At 53.4% G+C, this 19,005-nt stretch overlaps 1 protein-coding gene across 4 annotated transcripts in view; it reads right to left on the bottom strand.

Annotated features, from left to right (window-relative positions):
- SH3PXD2A (SH3 and PX domains 2A) overlaps positions 1 to 19,005 on the bottom strand; it is a 230,861-nt gene that overhangs the window by 75,249 nt on the left and 136,607 nt on the right. For all 4 annotated transcript variants that reach the window (XM_074373681.1, XM_074373682.1, XM_074373684.1 and 1 more), the window contains one exon: positions 7,946 to 7,974. In XM_074373681.1, coding sequence (XP_074229782.1) covers positions 7,946 to 7,974 — 29 coding nt within the window. The remainder of the gene's footprint in view (positions 1 to 7,945; positions 7,975 to 19,005) is intronic.

Below are 19,005 nucleotides of genomic sequence, written 5' to 3'. Positions count from 1 at the left end.
CCCCAGTCTCCGAGTCCTTGCTCATGCCTGGCCCTCTGCTCATCCCAATCCCTTCCATCCTCCAGGACACACCTCCAGCCTCCCCCATCTTGGTTAGTGCCCTGCCTCCAGTCAGTTCTGACTCCCACTGCTTGTGGATTGCAATCCATCCTGCCTTGTATTTCTTAATGAAACCCCAAGGACATCCTACTTTCTCAGCTGAGCTGTGAGCTCCTCGGGGTTATGGACAATCAATCACTTAAGGTGAGTAGAGCAGGCCCGGGCCGAGAACCTGGTTCTGCTCTGTGTCCGACTGGGACATTCATCCTGGGGGAAGATGAAGCACCACAGACCTGCTTTCTCTGCCTCACCACGCCCCCCTCCCAGCTCTGCCTCATTCCAGGTTTGGTGGAAGGGTGAAGAGCAGGAGGCCAGGTTCTGCCCACCCCTCACCCCAGCAGCAGCCCCTCTCTTAATTACTTCTACTGCAAAAGGAGGAGGGGAGACTAACTTTATAGTAGACAGAACCTAAGGGCAGGTTTTGCTTTAAGCCAGTCCACTTTATTAAAAACCGAATTCATACGAAGAGTCATACCCTGCAGAGGGACCATTTACCCAATCAAAAATCCCTGGTGACAAATGGGTTCTTTCTAGAAACCTCAGAGGGGGCTCTCTTGGGGCAGGCCCTTCTGGGTCTGTGGAAACACCTGCTAGACATCTCCAGAGCCCAGTCCTGCTCACCTGTGGATCCCTCAGGCCTTGGCTCAGGAGGGAACAGACCTCAGTGGAAAGAGGTTTGGACCAGAAGGACCAGACTTAAATCCTGTGTCTACCTGGCGAGACGATCTTGGACAGGTTCCTGAACCCACCCCTCCTGGTCTAGGAAAAGGGGTAAGACCATCTGCCCAGGTTGTTGGGGAGCCGCCTGGCAAGTATGAGGTGGTGCATACTCCACCCTCCCCCACTGGTTGAGCAGAGTCTCTCCTGGACGAGGGCAAATGCCAAAGCCAGTGGTCCCTCCTGTTCAAGAGCTGGACACCCAGGGTGCTGCCTCCCACTTGCAATAAAAATAGCTTAACCCTTAGTGTTTCCTGTAGCAGTCATCTCATATGTATTAATTCACATTCAAGCCTCAAACAACCTGGTGAAGTGCTATCATTATACCCATTTCACAGATGAGGAAACTGAGGCACAGGAAGTTAAGGACCTGCCCAAGACCACACAGCTGGCAGATCAGGGACACAAAACTAGGCATTCTGGCTCCAGAGCCTGTATTCTTAACTCTACAGAATATTCCGCAATGCCCAAGTCTAGGTTCTGTCTCCTCTGGGGCCAGGCCCTAGGCTCACAGAATGAAAATAAATGCTTCAAGTGGATCTTTTTACTCTCAAATTGAAGGTAAGGCCAACTTCTCCCCTCCTTTCAGAACCTATCAATAATTAAAATAACAATGACAGCTGCTATCACTGGAAGCTTGCTAAGTGCTGGGCCCTCTGGAATCCAATCCTTAAATTTAATCAAGGCAGGCACTATTTTTACCATTGTTTTACATGTGGGGGCATGAAGGTCAGAGGTTAAGCAGCTTGCCAGTCACAGAGCAAACACAGGGCAGAGCAGGGATTCAAATTCTGACGCCAAAACCTAAACTCAGAACTCCAAGCAACACGCTTCTCCGCAGTGAAACTACGGTAACGCTGATCTCATTCACTATCCAGTGATGCAGACTGTATGATAAATAAAATGAAAGACGAGTTGAGCTCACCAATTTTCCAAGGAAAACTATAAACAGGATTTCATGAGGAAGAGCAACACTAGCCCAAAAGAACAAACTTGCAACACTCTTGAGCAATCTTATTTGCATTTAAACGAGCTGCAGCTCATCATAGGACTCCTGGGTGGGATGGAGCCTCACACCCAATCCCAGGGCCAGGATGAGCCTACAGGATCCGTGGCTGCCTGCGCCCCCTTGTGGCACAAATCAGAACTCCCTAACTTCGGGCGCTGGAGCCATGCAGCTCCCTAGAACTGTGAGGGCACCAGTCCATCTTCTCAGGTCTGAGGAGGCGCCCCCGCTCTGGGGAGCCTGCTCCAGCCCCATCTGAGCTCCCAGAGCAGTGCACACCTTGGGGAGGCCGATCACAGCTAACAGCAACAGGCCGTTCCTACTGCCAGGCACGTGCCAAGTCCTCTGACTGCACCAAGTTCTTGAACCCGCTGCACCTTCCTGCAGGTGGCTGCTACTCCATTTTTACAGGCAAGACGCGACAGTCTTACATGACATCTTGGCTAGGCTACAGTCTCCAGTTCATTCAACCACACACTAATCCAGGAGTTGCTGGAGAAGGTATGTTGCAGATGTGATCAAGTTCACAATTAGTTGATTTTCAGCAAGATCACCTCGATACTCTGAGGGGCTCTGAGTCAATCAGCTGAAACGCTTTTAAGGCCAGAGCTGAGGCTTCACTGCAGAAGAAATCTCACCTGTGGATGGCAACCCTGCCTGCCCTTGGACTTCAGATGTGTCTAGCCAGCCCTCAGTCGCATAAGAGAGCTCCTTGCAAGAAATATCTTAAAAATAGCTCCTACTGGTTCTGTGTCTCTAGTTGAACCTGATGGATACAACAGAACAAGTGAGGTCATGGAGCTCAGGCGAAGGGATCTGCCCAAAGTTGTGGGGCTGTGAACGGGAGCCCAGGCAACCTGACGTCATCTCCCCCCCACAGCCCACATCCCAACCCCTCTTGTCCCTCCCCTGCTGCCGGAGTCCTCGTCCTCTCACCTGTTTCCTCCCCTTGTCATCTCCACCCACCGGTCAGAAGAGTCCTTCGCAGAGCTAAGTCAGATCATGTCCTGCTCTCCTCAGAACCCTTGAGCGGCTCTTCATCTCACAGTGAAAGCCCAAATCCTTAAACCAGCTGATAAGGCCCTATGAGGTCTGTGCTGCTGCCCCCACCCCCACTACAACTCTGCTCTCCCCTCCTAACACCCTGCCCTTCCCCATGTTCCACCCCAGCCACAAACCTCCCTGCCATGCCTCAAGCAGGCCAGTATGCTCGACCCCTGGGCCTTTGCACTTGCTGTGGCCCCTGGCCTGGACTGCTCTTCCTCAAGTAACCAGGCCACTTCCTTGTTTCCCTCTGTCCAACAGCATGTTCTTGTCTGCATAGTTCATCACCCAGAGCAGACTGCCAACCCCTTGAAGGCAGAAAGGCACAGCCCTGTAACCTCAGCACCGTACACAGTACTGGCAAACAGCTGGTGCTCAGTCAGGTCAGCTGCAATATCTGGTCTCCAAACAAGCCTCACTTGGTCCTGCTCCCCGACCTTTGTGGAAGTGCTGTCTCTTGATTAGCAAAGCTCCCTGCTCTCCGTCCCCGAACCAGAAAAACTCCTCTCCCTGGATAACGTCCTAATCCTAACCCTACCCTCGACTTGAGGCCACAGTGACCTCTCTTTCCCGACCTCCAGTGTCATTCATGCACTCACTTCTTCCATCCACCGCCTATTCACAAGCACGAGGGGACCCCACCACTGGTATGAGCACCACAGCAAGGTCTTGGCTTTCAAGGTGGTGGGACACAGACAACAAACAAGAAAACCAACAAGATAATTAGTGATGTGCAGGGGAGAAGTGGGGTGACTTGAGGGGGCAGCTAGACAGTAGAGGACAGGGTGGCTTCTCTGAGGTGATAAGCAGACATCTTAAGAAGCTAGCCATGTGAAACAATGTGGAACAGCATTCAGGCAGAGGGAACAGCAAGTGCAAAGACCATGTGGAATAGTAACTTCAGATTTCATCTATTGATGTTCCTACGTATGTGGAAAGAACTTATTTACTGTGTAGTGTGTTTAAACATTTAAGTTTTATAAGATGGTTCCTCCTTTATAAGCTGATTATTCAACTTGTTCACTTTTTCCTTTTTTTATAATTATCAGATAGTAAAAATGATATGTTTATTAATTGTTCAAATAAAAAATAAAAGTGTAAAGAAGCTAGATGTGTTTAAGGAACAGAAGGTGACAGGCGTGGCTGAGCAGAGGGCTGGGGTGGGAATGGGAGACGGGGAAGAGGGGATGAGCTCGGGGCAGGGCGGCAGGCAGGGGCCAACACACACACGGCTCTGCAAGCTGAGATAAGGAGTTTTTCTGGGAGGGATGGGAAGTCCTTGGGGAAATTAAGCAGAAAAGCACATTATTTGATTCCATGTTTTGAAGACCTCACTCTAGCTATGGTGTGGAGAACGGTGTGGATGGGCCAGGATGGGAGCAGACAGGCCAAGGAGGAAGCTGGGGTCTTTCCGAGAGAAGAAGGGGGCTTTCAACAGCTGTGATGGTGGAGGTGGGAGAAGGGGATGGATCCAGGTCAGGTGGGCAGGTGAGAGGAAGGGAGGGGTCAAGGATGACTTCTTTTTTTTTCTTCACTTTTTAGCCATAGAATTTTATTTTATTTTATTTTATTTATTTTTATTTCCCTCTTTTTTTAAAAAACACTTTTTATTGAGTTATAGTCATTTTACAATGTTGTGTCAAATTCCAGTGTAGAGCACAATTTTTCAGCTATACATGAACATACATACATTCATTGTCACATTGTTTTTTTCGCTGTGAGCTACCACAAGATCTGGTATATATTTCCCTGTGCTATACTGTATAAGGATGACTTCTTGATGCTCAAGATATTGCTTGAGCAACAGGGTGGATGGGGTGGGGGAATGCAGGAAGCAGCAGGCGGAGGGAAGGAGCAGAGATAAATTTGAGGCTACACTGTCTTCAAGGTTTCAAGGTCACCAGTCCTGCCTGCACTTTGAGGCTGTCAGCAGCCGAGAACTTTCTTCCTGCTGACTTCAACCTCTCCAGGCCTGGCTTGTAGTCTTGGCTCTGCACTCAATAAGAGATCCTTCCAAGGATGAGCCGGGCTTTGGGGACCAAAATGTGACAAGTGATGACCAGGGAACAAACATCCATTTTCTCCACACAAACATTCCTGACTGAAGCGACCCTGGGAAGCTTCCTGAGCTTCACTACAGAGCAGAGTGAGGCCCTAAATAAACCCAAACTCAAGCCTTCACTTTGCCACGGACTCTGGGCAGCCACCCTTGGAGCCTCCACTTCCCCTCTGTGAAATGGGACTCCCACCAGCCACCACGCACCGTGCCACTGAGCAGCAGATGAAGAAATGTTTGTAAACCTGCCTCAAGTAGTATGCTCAAATGTATGTAAAATTCCTCAAATAGATGCTCACGAAATAACAACAGTAGCTAGTACTTTGGGAGAAAATTTTGAGGTTGCAGGCAGTGTTCTAAGCACACTTAGATATATTAGTTTATCTAATCTTCTTATCTAATCTTCACTATAACCATATGAGGTGTGTATTAGGGTTCTCCAGAGAAACAGAATAAGGTATGTGTGTGTGTGTGTGTGTGTGTGTGTGTGTAGAAAGAGAGAGAGGGAGAGAGGGAGGGAGAAATTGACTCACATGATTGCGGGGGCTTGGCCAGCCCAAAATCTGATGGAATAGGCTAATAGGCTGGAGACTGGGGGAAGACCTAGAGTTCAAGTCCAAAGGTAGTAGCAGAATTCCTTTTTTCTGGGGGAGGTCAGTCTTTCCTCTGTTAAGGCCTTCAGCTGATGGGATGAGGCCAACCCACATTATGGAGGGTAATCTGCTTTACTCAAAGTCCATTAATTTAAAAGTTAATCTAATTCAAAAAACACCTTCACAAAAACATCCAGAATAACACCTGACCAAATATCTGTGGCCCTGCCAAGTTGACACACAAAATTAACCATTACAAGGTGGGTATGAATATTATCCCCACTGTACAGAAGCAAAGACAGGAACAGAGAGGGTAGCAAGTGTGCCCGAGGTCTGAGGAGCCAGACCCTAACCTCCTGCAGGCTGGCTCCAGAGCCGGCACTTTTAACCAGGACACTAAGTGGCCATTATCATAAGCACACCAGCGAAATTAAATTTCCCCATCCATCCTCTTCCTGGCCTGAGAATGGAAGGCAGAGAAACAGGAAGCTTTCCCTGGGTGGGGCCCTGCCTCACTCAGGAAGCCGCACAGAACCTGAGCCTCAGAGATGGAGGGCAGGGCACCTGAGAGATTATCCCATCCAGACTTTGACTTTACAGGGGGAAACTGAGGCCTGAGTAGAGAAGGGACTTGTGCCAGGCCCCAGGGCTTCAGGAGGTGATGATGACAATAAACTGACACAGCATCTGTAGCAGTTATCCTGTGCCAGGGACCATTCCACGCTAACTTAGTCTTCTACATGATCATTATAGGGAATGAGGAAACTGAGGCAGAGGGGTTATGAAACTAGCCTGAGGTCACATAGAGCCAGAATATGAACCCAGGTTCAACCAGTCATGACACCTCTGAGGCCCAGGGCAATTTCTTGGAGAGGGGGCTGTTTCAGAACCAGGGTTTCCCCTCCTTCCCTGTTCCCCCACCAACTGCTCTGGCTGCAAGTCACAGCTGAGATGCTGCAATTCCTCAAGCTCATTAGGTAGCCTCACCCTCCTGTTCACAGAGAAAATGCCCCTCTGCACCAGTGGGCGGGCAGACCAGAAACACCCCTGCCCAGGAGACAGGCATGTGTGCACACACATCTCATCCCACAGCTAGACACGCCCCAACCAGGTAAACACACACTCCAACCCACAACCGGATACATCCCAACACACTGGCACACTCACCCAATCAAGTAAACATACCCTCAGAGCACAGAACTATGAAGCCCCATAGGTACACACACAAACCCATAATCACACATGCCCCCTCATACACAAACCAGGACACAACTTCCCTCATTCCAATTAACATGCAAAAGCAAGCACTGTATGGCAAAACATAGGCACCCAGACTCAGAAACCCACACCATACAATCACACCTACCCCAACTCACAGCTCATCCAACACACAGGCACACACACCTCTACGGATCACAGCCCAAAGCACTTGGACTCAAATATCTCCCAACACGAGCCATTCACGTGAGCCGCCTGTGCATACGCACTTTCCGCATCTCCAAGGGCCAGAACCCCAGATGGCTGCCCACCCCCATAACTCACCACGACCAGAAACAGGGACAACACACATACCAACGCAGGTCTCTGCAGTCCCTTTCCCCCCATCCCGTACACTCAGCCCTAAGTACAAGGGACCACCGCCACCCAATTAACTGCGCCCCGCCCACGTGCAGGCATTTGCTTAGCCCCGCCTCCTCCACCCTGAGAGAATCCTGACCCCAGCCGACAGCGCCCAGAACACAGCATTGAGCACCCGAGGACTTGCCCTTCCGCTCCCTGTCTCCACCCCCTTAGCAAACTCAGGGTGCCCTGGCACTTGTAGGGCCAATGCCAGGGGGAGTCGGTGCTCTCCCATCCGGTCTCTGAGGGCAACCACGCAGAGCCCCCACCCGCGCAGCAAGAAGAGTTAGGGGAGGAGGGGAAGGTCTGCGCTGCAGGCGTTAAAAACTCAAGTCACTCAAGCACGAACCCCCCTTTTCGGTCCTTGGTCTCACCTTCCCACGGGGAAAACCCTGACTCTCTATTAACCCTTCCATCGCTGCCACACCGCGGGAAGGATCCAGGGAGAAGTCACAGCGAGCCCAGCAGTGAGCCCTGAAGCCCCAGGGGGAAGATCCGACTGCCTAGGTCGCGGGGGCTTAGGCCCTTTACAAGACACCCCCACATTCCCCATGCACCCACCCTCATTCCCACGGAAGAGAGCCCGGGGAGAATCTGGGACGCGGTGGGAGGAGAAGGTGCGAGTAACAGGGATCTGAGGGAGCATGAGCTGGGGAGGGGGGCAATTGAGGGCAGTACCCCGGCCCCGCAGGACCACTGGGCAGATGGGCGAGGACAAGCCCCCAGAAAGTCCTCTGCAGGGTCTGAGCGGCTCGTGCACGAAGAGGGAGGAGAGGCTGGAGGGAAAAACGCCCGGGTGGGCTCCCTTACCTGATTTCCTCTTGGAACTGCCATAGTCCCTGAAAAAGAAGCAACAACAGACAGACATGGTTAGGGCCTGGCGGGTGCGCGGGGCTGCGGGGCTGCGAGGCTGCGGCAGCGGCTGCGGGGCGCCCACGGGCCGGATGCTCATGTGATTCTCGCGGCCGACAAGCGGCGCGCTCCGCAGCTGCACGCACTGCGCGCCTGCCCGCGGGTCCCCCGTCAGCCCGGCCTCAGGGCGCGATCCACCCTCCTCGCCCGCCCCTCCCGCCCCGCCCTGCAGCTCGCTGCCCGCCGCGAGGGGCTAGGCGGGCTGCTGGTGCCCTTTCCCAGGCACCTTCCCTCCTTCTCAGCCGACAGAGGAGGGCGAGGCAGATTCCCATGCACTTTGTAAATAGGGAAACTGAGGCCTGGGAGGGTGGTCGCTAGGACTCAGGCCCTGCCCCGCGCTGGGAGCCTGTTCCCCATCCCTGAAGCGCTTCCCGTCCCAATATCTTTGCATTGCCTGCTCCAGCCCACTAAGCCTTTAAAGTCATGACTGAAATGTCACCTCCTCAACGTGTCTTCCCCGACATCCTCCCCTTCTCCTTGTTGGCCTCTGAGTAATTACAGATTTGTGTGACTCTTTGAAGGCTAGACCCAAGGCTCCCTGAGGTCACACTGTGGCTCGTGTCTTCCCACTGTATTCCCTGGTCCTGGAATAGGTGATGATAGATAGGTGCTGTAGGTTGAATGTTGACCAGAAAGGCTCAGGCTGGGAACCTGGGGATTCAGTAGAGGTGAGGCAGAGCATACTGCCAGGAATGGCTGTTGAACTTCTAAGTGAGCACTAGGTTCAAATCCTGTCACTGACAGTAACTGCTGGGAGACCTCAGGCACTTAACACTTTCACCTGCCCTGGGCTGCCCCAGCCTGGAGCCTCCCCTGCCCTCCAGCAAGGAATTAGCCCAGACTCAGCACCACACTGCTTCCCAAGGTCTGCCCCCACTGCCCTCCTGCCCTTGCTCCTGCCTTTGGCTCCTCCCAGGACCCCTTCATCCAACAATCCTCAGGGGAGCCTCACATGCCTCTAAGATGCTCACGGTCTGTTAAGTGTTCAGGAGGGGCTGGTTGGGGTCCTATGTCTAGAGGAAATGCCTTTTGTCACCCTGGGATCAAGGAAAATGCCAATCTCAGGGCTTTGGTCAAAGCAAACTGTCCAGCTAGGCCTGCTGGCTGGAAAGAGGGGGGTCTCTTGGAGGAAAGGACAGCAGGTTCACAGGGAAAGGAGTCACCCTCATGGACACTCCCTGAGACCCAATCCTGAGAATCTGAGGGGTGGCCTGGGCTTTGGGGGCATTTGTTAAGCTCCAAGATGATTTGCCTCCACAGCCAAGGATGAGGGATCCCCCTCATGTTTCCCAAAGTTTGGACTCAGAACCCAGTGAGTCAGAATGCTGGGGCTGAGGCTCAGGAATCTGCATTTCTGATATCCTCCCCCTTCTGGCTCTCTTGTCTGAAAACATCCTTGGTATTGCCTCTTTCAAGCCTCACATCCACACTAAGGAGGTTCTATCATCCCCATTTTACAGATTAGGAAACAGAGGTTCAGCCACTGTCACAGGCTAGGGAAGGGCTGTGGTTTATAAGCCCACCTGCCCGAATGAGACTGCATTGTGGATGGGGGGAGGGGGTAAAGGGGAAGCTGTCATATCTGTTGCCTCCAAAAGGCAGGTGGAGGAGTTCCCATTTGCTCCCTTCCCTGACCTGGCCATCCAGGAAGGCCTGAGCCAGGGTCACCTCCCTAGGGCAGAAGGGAGATCGGGGACAGACTGTGTCCAAAGTGCCTGGCCATGCCCCTTGAAGCTCTGCTGTGGGGAGAATTCCCAGGGAGGAGGAGGAGAGCATTATTATATGGAGGCTACATCCTGCCCAGCAGACTTGCGTCTCCCAAGGAGAAAATTTGTTTCTCGGGCTTTTTTTGTAGAACAGGGCCTGGGGAAGGGCAGGGAATGGAGGGTAAGGAGGAGCTGCCCCCTCTGCCCTACTGTTCTCCCGCTGGTCCTGCCAGAGATGCCCTCTGGGCCTGAGACCACAATGGCCCACTGACTATTTCCTGGCTTCCCAGCAGTGATGGCCACCTTCTCCCCCTCTGTTTGTGCAGCTGCAGCTGCCCAGGATTCTCTTTGCGTTTGTAAACAGCTCCAAAGGGGAGATGAGCAGGTCATTACCGTGTGACAGGGGAGCAGACTGAGGCCCAGGAGCGCCCTGAGGCCCTGTCAGAGATTCTCAATCTGGTTATTCAATAGGATCATCTGGGGCCCCACCCTGACCTGACCTAAAGCAGTGTCTGCATCTCCAATGAGCCCCCATGGGGGTTCTGAGGCTGGGCCAGTGTTGGCTGAGAACCTTGGGCCCAGCACAGTGTCAGCCCCTGTCACTACAATCCTGACAGGTAGGCATGGGTGGTTCCAAGGGCCACTCCAGTCTGTACCATAATCTCCATCAGGACCTCAGCCACCCCTAAGAAACACTAATGCTTAGTAAGAACAATGAACTTGCGGTGCCAAAGAAGCTTCCAGACAAATCTCCTGGCTGGCCTGTCCTTCAACCAAAGTATGAGGCCTTTCTACCAAGGACTTCTGTGGACCCTGTGGTTTTGCAGGTGAGAATAGCAAAGCTTAGAGAAGCTAGACAACTTGTTCAAGGTCACACAGTGAGTGGGTGAGGCTGGGACTTGGTGACCGAGAACCCAGGCCTTGCTCTGGGGCTCAAGACAAATCCCCAAAAACTGCCAGTAGTGGGTGCAGGGGAGGAAGGGCAACACAAGGCCCTGGGGGCCTGAGAAGCATGTGGGTTAATGAAATGGAGGCCGAGGCCCTGGCAGTGGGGGTGCCAGGCTGGGACTGGACGGTGGGAATGGCTGGCATAGGAATCCTTCACACAGCATCTGGCCTCCAGCCAGAGCAGGCGTGGCCCTAATAGGAAACCTCTCCGAGGTTTCCGGTTGGGCACCTTGTAGCCAAGCCATTTCATATTTTTAGCAGCTGAATATGCTGAGAAGCAGCTTAGGTATCCAGTGGCTGGGACTCCCCCATCCCTCACATACCAGGGCTTAGGGGAGCAGGGGTTGGGGGGAGGTCGGGCTCCTGGACCTCCTGCTGCCCTGCAATCAGTCCTGGCCTGGGCAGGACAGCAGGCCCTCTGCTGGGGTCCAGTTCCTGAACAACTCAAGATCCCCTTTCCACCTCCCCTCCTTGCTCCAGTTCTTGCCTTGAGCTGGTGCTGACAGCCCCCACACCGCCGGCGATTCCACTCCCCATAGGTCACAGTCTAGCCTGCTTCCGACTTGCTGCTGAATCACTATCTTCCAGGGAGTCACAGGAAGGAGAAAGGGAGGGGAGGGAGGGCCTGCGTCTCCCTCCAGTGCTGCCAGAAGCTAATGTAATTGAAAAAGCCTCCCACAGGCTGTCCTGACGTGGCTCCATCAGGCCACTCAGGCTTCTCTGCAGCTGGTCCAGGGGTGAGAAACACCGCAGGTGCAGTGACCAACCATCCTAGACAGACTGGGAAGGGGGACTTCCAGGGCTCAAACTGGGAAGGTTGCAGACAAACCAGATAGTTGGTCCCCAGAGGGTCCACAGGTCAGGCCTGGCTGGGGGAAAGGGGCGGGGTTCCTGCAACCTAGCAACACACCCCTCCCCCACTTAAACAGGGACTCCTGAGTCCTCCCCCCCACGATATAAACAGTTCACCTCAAAACAAAAAAAATTTTCAAAACAATTTTTTAAAAAGAAAAGTTATCAATCAATCAATCAATCGTTCATCTCTTGGTCCTTCCTCTTGGGATGATAGTGTCTGTGGAGTGAGGGCAGGTGCTAGAAGCAGACAGACCCCAGTTCAGCTCTGCACCCCTGCTAGCTGGGTGGTCATCCTGCGCCCTTCCTTCACATCTTGAGCCTCTATTTCTCTGTCTAGAATGAGGATAATAACTGTACCAACCCCTTAGGATCTGGGGAAGATGAACCATACAGTGCTCATAAAGGGGTTCACAGAGTGCTCGGCACAGAAAATGCTCTAGAAATTATTACTCTTTCACGCCTAGACCTAACCCCATCTCTGTTGCTACCCAAATGGCAAGGGCCTGTTTAAACCTAAACCCTGCAGACCCCGCTAAAACCAAAGGCAGCAGCTTCTTCTTAAGGACTCCACCACGATGCTGATGGCACAGTGCCATGCAGGGGTGAGTCCAGCCCCACATTTAGAGTCTGGGGCTTTCACAGACACCAGCACCAGTGCTGGTCTCTGTCCAGTGCTGTCCACCTGGGAAAAGCCTCTTTGCACACACAACGTTTGAACAGGACTCGTCTGGAAACAATTATACTTTCACGGTGACACTGACCCACAGGAATTGGCAAGCTCTGGGCTCATTTATTGGGATGCATTTAACCACCAAGGAGCGGCAAATGCTCAGAGCCCCAAAATGAACCGGGAGATGTGAAGGGCCCTGCATTTCCACAGTAATGGCACCCAGAAGGCTCAGCTTGCTTTTTTCTTTTTTCCCCCTACTTTCATTTCTCTTAGTGAGACACGCTCTGCTCCTTCCCCGGACATTCCAGTGAAGGAGCTGGTGTTGGAGACAGAAAAGAGGGAGAGGCTGGAGGGAGGGGGTGGGAAAGGCATTTAACAGTTCCTGTGTCTGGGCCACCTGTTTTTGCTTCCCCACCCTCCACCCTTTCTTGAACATTCCTGATGCGCATTTGCCCTTCAGTGCTCTGAAGTAGGCAGAGGTGGTGTTAATCCATTTTATGGATGAGGAGGCTGAGGTCTTGAGGGCTTAAGTGGCTTGGCCAGGCTGGTGAAGCTCCACTGACATCCTGACCCAGAGGGCTCTCCAGGCAGAGGGCCAGCGGGGAGAGGACGCACGGGCAGCAGGAGCAGGCTCCCACTGGGGAAAAGAGGCGTCCATCCTGCCAGTGCAGGTCAAGGTTCTCAGAGTGAGAGGCAAAGCCAGGAAGGACCCCTGAGGCAAAGGAGAGACCAGGAAAGGAAGCCCAGTCTGGTGGGGCCGGCTCTGTGGAAGGACGCAGAGTCCCTGCCAGGTGGAATTCTGAGCGCTACAGGGCCGTGCCCTCGGCTGCCTGCCTTCCCCTCCTGCAACCTTCCTCCCATCAGTGAGTGTCCTGGCGGAGGAGGACACGCATGCACCGCCAGCCTGATGTTCTCACCCTCCTGTCTGCTGGCTGACATTGGCTGCTCAGCCCAGGACGCCTGTCTGCAAGGCCTGTGGCTGCTGGGAACTGCTCAAGAGGCCGGCTGGGTTGCCAGATGGCTGTGGGTGACCTTGAGAGCCAAGTGGTCTTAGGGACATGGGCGGCACCTGGAATATGGGGGCTGGGGGTGGTGGTATGCAGCCTTGGCCAGGGGAGTGATGTGGAGCCCTTGAGGTATGTAATGATGATTTTGACTGCTGTTATTAACCAATAAGCACTTTTTCAGCTCCTGCTGGAGGCTGCCTCGTAAAGGCCTATGCAGGCAGAGGAGAAATATGTGACATGCTTCTTGCCTGCAGGTTTGGGGTGAAAGTAGGGGAACAAAACTACACAGCATAGTGAGAAAGCTAACATTCTGAGACAATCTATGCCAGGAGTCACAGGAGAGGTTATACTCCAGGTGCAGAGAAAAGAGATTCCAGGGTTGCAGGACATCCAAGGTGGCTTCCCAGAGGAGGAAGCCTTGAGCTGAGCCTTGAAGGATCAGAGGAGTTTGGATCGATGGAGACGGTAGAGAGGGAAAATTCTAGAAGCAGGAACATGTGGCTCCAAAGAGGAGGAGTTGAACTACTTGGGAGGGTTGGTGAGCTGCGAGATAGGCAGGGAAAGGCCAGGCCGGGGCAGGGGTTGGGGTGCAGGAGTAGGGCTTTGCTGTCCTGCTGTGAAATCTGTTAGGTTTCAGAATCAGGGAGTGATGGGTCGGAGCAGGACTGGAGAAAGGTTTTTTGTTAAGAGGTGAGGTGGAAGGAGTGGAGAGGGTATAGATCAGTGGTAGAGTGCATGCTTAGCATGCACAAGGTCCTGGGTTCTGGGATCAACTCCCAGTACCTCCTAAAAAAAAATAAGGTGAGGTAGAAAGCTAGGGGGGCAGGGTGGGAGAGAGGCTATGACAGCTCTGGGACTGAATGTCAGCACAGCCAGGGTCTGGGCCTGGCCCTGTCCTTCAGCAGCTGGGGGACCTGGGCAAGTTACTTCAAACTTGTGTTTTTCAAATAAATGCCAGGTTGTGACCCATTAGTGAGTTCTGACATCAGCTTAGTTTAGGTCCCAACAAACATTTTAAAAAGGTAGAAGAGACAAAGTGAATCACCCACAGTAAGATTTAATACTGTTTTGTGAAACTTGGGTTTCAGATGTCTGTCTACTCATCCTCCTTCCTGTCTGTCTGTCGGTATTGGGGTGTGATGTGAAACTTCTTACTGTGGCACCAAAAGGCTTACCAAACCAATAAATTCTTGAGACCTCAGTTTCTCCATCCCTAACCTGGGTCCCTCCGAGTGTCCTCACAGGCTGGTAATTCTCTGTGAAACCAAGACGGTGAGACAGAGCATGTCAGTCTGGAAGTTGAGCCAGGAGACTCCGAGAGAAGGGGCTTCCAGTCAGCTGAGGGCTGGAGGGTGTTGGGGCAGTTCCACCCCATTTAGCCCCTTGCTGGCTTTTTGTTCTGGCTTTTGAGAGCCTCTGCGTGGAATGGTTTCGAGGGGCAGCAACCTCTAGGGAAGACAGACGGAGGGGGCATGAATCTGTTCTTTGCCCCCATTTGTGCCCTGATCTAAATTGTGGCACTGAGGGCCCTTGTGTCCAACAAGAATCCGTCCTTTCTCCGCAGGGGCTGTGTTTTCCAGGGTTCTCAGAATGGGTCCCATTGTGACCATGTGGACAGTCCAGAAAGGCCGGAATTCCTGCCCCGGGCGAAAAAGCTGAATTCCTGGGGAGGGAAGAGGTCCTGGGCCCCCCCAAGGCTGTGTCCCAGAGAGGCCCACGCCAGGGCCATAAATCTCCCAGGACTCACAATTGTCTCCTGAACATCCCAGAGGGTCTCTGCTGTTGCTCTGTCCACAGCAAGAGGACAGACAGAGCACTGTCTGTCTGTCTGTCTCCTCACCATGACTAGACTGGCCACTCTGAGCAAAGGCTTTGAGCATGTCTCCAGCCCAGGGATGGCTTCACTGTGTCTTGGCCTCCAGCCGAGGGTTAAGACTGTGAGTGGGGTTAAGCGTGGTTCAGACACCTACCACTTTGTGACAGAGGCAAGTTCCTTAACCTCTCAGTACCTTCATTTGTCAAAGAGATAAGATTAGTTCCTGCTTTTGCTGTTGTGGGGATTACCTGGGATAACGTGCAAAGCTCTTAAAACAGCGTCTGGCACGTGGGAAGGACCCCTGGCCAACAGCCTGGGTTCGGGAGAGGGGCTAGATGTGGAGCATGGACCGTGGCCAGAGTACAGGAAGGGCTGACTGGCCCATCCTCACCAGTGTGGGCTTCGCAAAAGCCTGGCCCTGTCGCCCAGGGCACCAGCTCAGGACCGGGAAAGCGAACAGGCCTGGGCTCCCACCTGCGTGCACTCCAAGGCATCACACCCTGATGTGACGACGAGCCATCCGTGGAAGAGCGAGGGGATGGAGTTAGGGACACAAAACTGGTTTCCGAGAGGGGATGTGAGGCTGCTCAGCCCTTTGCTGTGAGCTCCCCACTGGCTCCCTGAGCCCCTGCTCTCTGCTCTGCCCACTACTCCTGGTTCCGAGCCTCCCTGAACTTCTGGGGCCTGCAGGCCAGACCCAGGGAGCTGTGGGAGGGGCAGTGACAAACCGCTGCAATGGGCGTTGACTACAAAGTCCCCAGAGAGAAGGGCAAGGAAGGTCTTCCTTATTTGGAGGCCTTCCCATCTTTATCCAAGTGCATTTGTCCATGTGTCTGTCCATCCATCCACCCATCCATGTCTTAGCTGAGGGGTTGCCGGAGACCCAGCCTTGTGTCTGAGCAGAAGAAGGGTAGGAAACACAGTTCTGCCCTGACAGGGCACACTATTTAGGTGGAAACACAAGACAGACACCCAGGAAAAGAAAACATATCACTTTGTGATTAAGTGTCCCAAAGCCTGATTAAAAGGATACGTGGGGGGAGGGTATAGCTCAGTGGTAGACCGCATGCTTAGCATGCACGAGGTCCTGGGTTCAATCCCCAGTGTCTCCATTAAATAAATAAATAAACCTAATTATCCCCCCCCCAAAGAATTTAAAAAAAAGCAGATTGCCTTAAAAAAAAAAAAAAAGGATATGTGGTAGAGGCATTTCCTGGAAGGGGAGGATAGTGGACTGGGGTGGTTGTGGAGGGCTGCCTGGAAGAGGGGGGGAGTAGAGCTATCTTTGAAAGATGAATATTTAGAAAGAGCAGAGGCAGGAAGCACAGTTGGGGTGGAAGGGATGATGTGAGCTAAGGTGCAGGGGCAGGAACGGGTGTGGGATTGTGTGAGTGTGTGTGAGTGTGTGTGTGTGTGAGTGTGTGTGTGTGTGTGTGTGTGTGTGTGTGTGTGTGTGTGTGTGAAAGAGAGAGAGAGAGAGATGGAGCAGAGGAAGAGGCTGCTTCTGGGAGGCTGTATGCCTAGGGGGACAGACAGACACCAGGGCTGGGGAGACCTCCGGGTTGTTCCTTGGCTGTGGGCCTCTCACTCCCCAGCCCTGCCCTAATTTTGAGCTGGGGCTGGAAAGCTTGGAGCTTGGACCAGTGGCTTCCTGCTCCCCACCGAGGTCCTGATCCCGCCCAAGACCCAGCTGTGCTCGTTCCCTACCGCAGCCTCTTTGGGAGAGAGTGCTTGGGGCAGGGCCCAGGCCTCCCCTAGGCCCCGAGCCCTGCCGCACTGCTTGGGGGGCCTGCACTCTTGGAGCTTGTGTGGTCACCACTGACAGAGATTTCCCCAAACTCCTTGTCCCAAATGCAGAAGCATTGAGCACCCAGAGGTGCCGGGCCCCTTGTCACCTGCTTTACCTTGTCTCTGAGCAGGTCCTTTAGGCCCATCTTGCAGACGAGGCTCAGACAGGTTAAGTAACTTGCCTGGTGCCACACAGCCAGCAATGAGGAAGCAGGCGCAACCTCAGGGTCATCTGTGCTTACGGCCACTACACGCACCCTCTCTAGTATCTCGCAACCTTCCGAGGCCCGAGGAGGGGTACCTTCTCCAGAGAGCCCCCTCTGATTTTGACCCCCGACAGCTCAGAGTGTCCCAGTCCTGCTCCTAACACCTAGCAGTGTCCTACCTGGAGCTGCCCAATAGAACTCTGTGATCATCATGGCCCCAACCTGTGCTGTCCAGCATGGTGGCCCCCAGCCACTGTGGCTGTCGAGCACTTAAGAGGTGGCTAATGTGAGCCAAGAACTGAATTTTTAATCTTAATTAAAATTGTGATGTAAATCGCCACAGTGGACTGGACAGCATGGCCTAGACCAGTGGCCTGAATCAGGCACTGGCAGGAAGGCAGGTCTATTTGGCTCACACAGGGAGGTGTGTGTGTAGCTGGCTGGGTTCAAATCCCAGCTCTGCCGGACAGATTTAGGGTCTGTCTTAATTTCTACTCTATAAAATGAAGAGACTGATAGGCCCCATCTAACTGGATTGCTGGAGGGCAAAACAAGCTAACATACAGCAGGTACCTGGTGCACAGTGCGGCTCACGCCTCCAGCCCCCACTGCAGTCACAAAGCTCTGCGCAGGCCCAGTAGTTAACCTTGGGAAGGCAGGGGAGGGAAGAAGGGGAGGGGAGAGGCAGCTGGAGGAGGAGCTTGGGAAGGACGTGGGAAGGCTGACCTTGCTGGCCCCAGTGGGGTGGGCCAAGGAATGGAGTGTCTGTTTAGAGATGAAGAAACCCAGGGTCAAGGGTAAAGCCACTTCGCCAAGAACTTGTAGGGGTGGCAGAGCTGGGCAGTTCGAGCCCCATCCAGATGACTGTATTCCTTGCACGTTCCCCAGGAATCCCCATAGCTGCCAGGCTGCCGGGCTGCCCAGGGGCCTTGGCCCTTGATCCCAGGGGCCAGAGGGACAGCCAAGTCTGGATCCCCCTCACTGCTGGACCATGTGGCCAACATAGTGAAGTTGCTTCATGAAGTGGCAGGTGATGGCCACACGGTGAGCTGCGGGCACTAGGAATGCAGGATAGAGGGGCTCTCTGCTCAGGCCAGTGTGTCCAGGGAACTTGGGGTGCTCCCAGGCCTGCCTGGGACCAGGCCAACTGGGGATTCTGGAGGGTCTGCCCACCGGCTCCCTGAGCAGCACAGGAGAGGGTCTAATGAGGTGTCCCCAAAGACACCAAACTGGGCCGCCCAGTGTGGGGTTCAAAAGACCTGAGGAATGGTAGTCCTTTGTGTGCCTCAGTTTCTTTGACTGAAAAAAATGAGAGTGTTGCTCTGCGCCCCACTTGACCTCTGCAAAGAGGCCTCCAGCTCCAGGTCTGCATCCTCCTTCTTGTAAGAGGGACAATCTGGAAGCCCTGGAGAACGGCTTCCTGCCCCAGCCCTCCAGCTAGCCTTCCTGTCAGCACTGGACCTGTTCTCCCTCCTCTGGATCAGCCTGGCTCCAACTACAAAGTCACTGCTCACCAGGGCACCCATTCCAGGTCCCAGCGGGCCAGTCCTGGACCACTACCTCCACTTTCCATCACGTAATGATGTCCAAGCTCCCGCAGTCAAAAACGCCCTGAAGCCCTGGGGCAGGCATAAGCCCTTGAACCCCAGAGCACAGTGGGAAATGGGGAGGGGGATGGAGGGTGTGGATTAGGCTGCCCCACCCTGAGTGAACCCTTCTTCCTCAAAGGTGCGGGTGTGGGCGAGGCATACGATTACTGATTATCGTTCTTGTCATTATTATTATCACTAACACCATAACTGACAGGTATGACTTATTTTTTTCAAGCATTTACATTATACCAGGTACCAAACTAAGCCCTTGACACATATCAGCTCATTTTATCCTCACAACACTCCTATGTGGTAGGTTTGTTATTTCCCCCATTTTACAGGAGAGACATGGAGAATCAGAGAGGTCATG

The sequence above is a fragment of the Camelus bactrianus genome, chromosome 11 (assembly GCF_048773025.1).
Source record: "Camelus bactrianus isolate YW-2024 breed Bactrian camel chromosome 11, ASM4877302v1, whole genome shotgun sequence".
Classification (NCBI taxonomy): domain Eukaryota; kingdom Metazoa; phylum Chordata; class Mammalia; order Artiodactyla; family Camelidae; genus Camelus; species Camelus bactrianus.
Note: the sequence above shows the minus strand (reverse complement) of the source record. Positions and strands in the feature narration are given on the sequence as shown.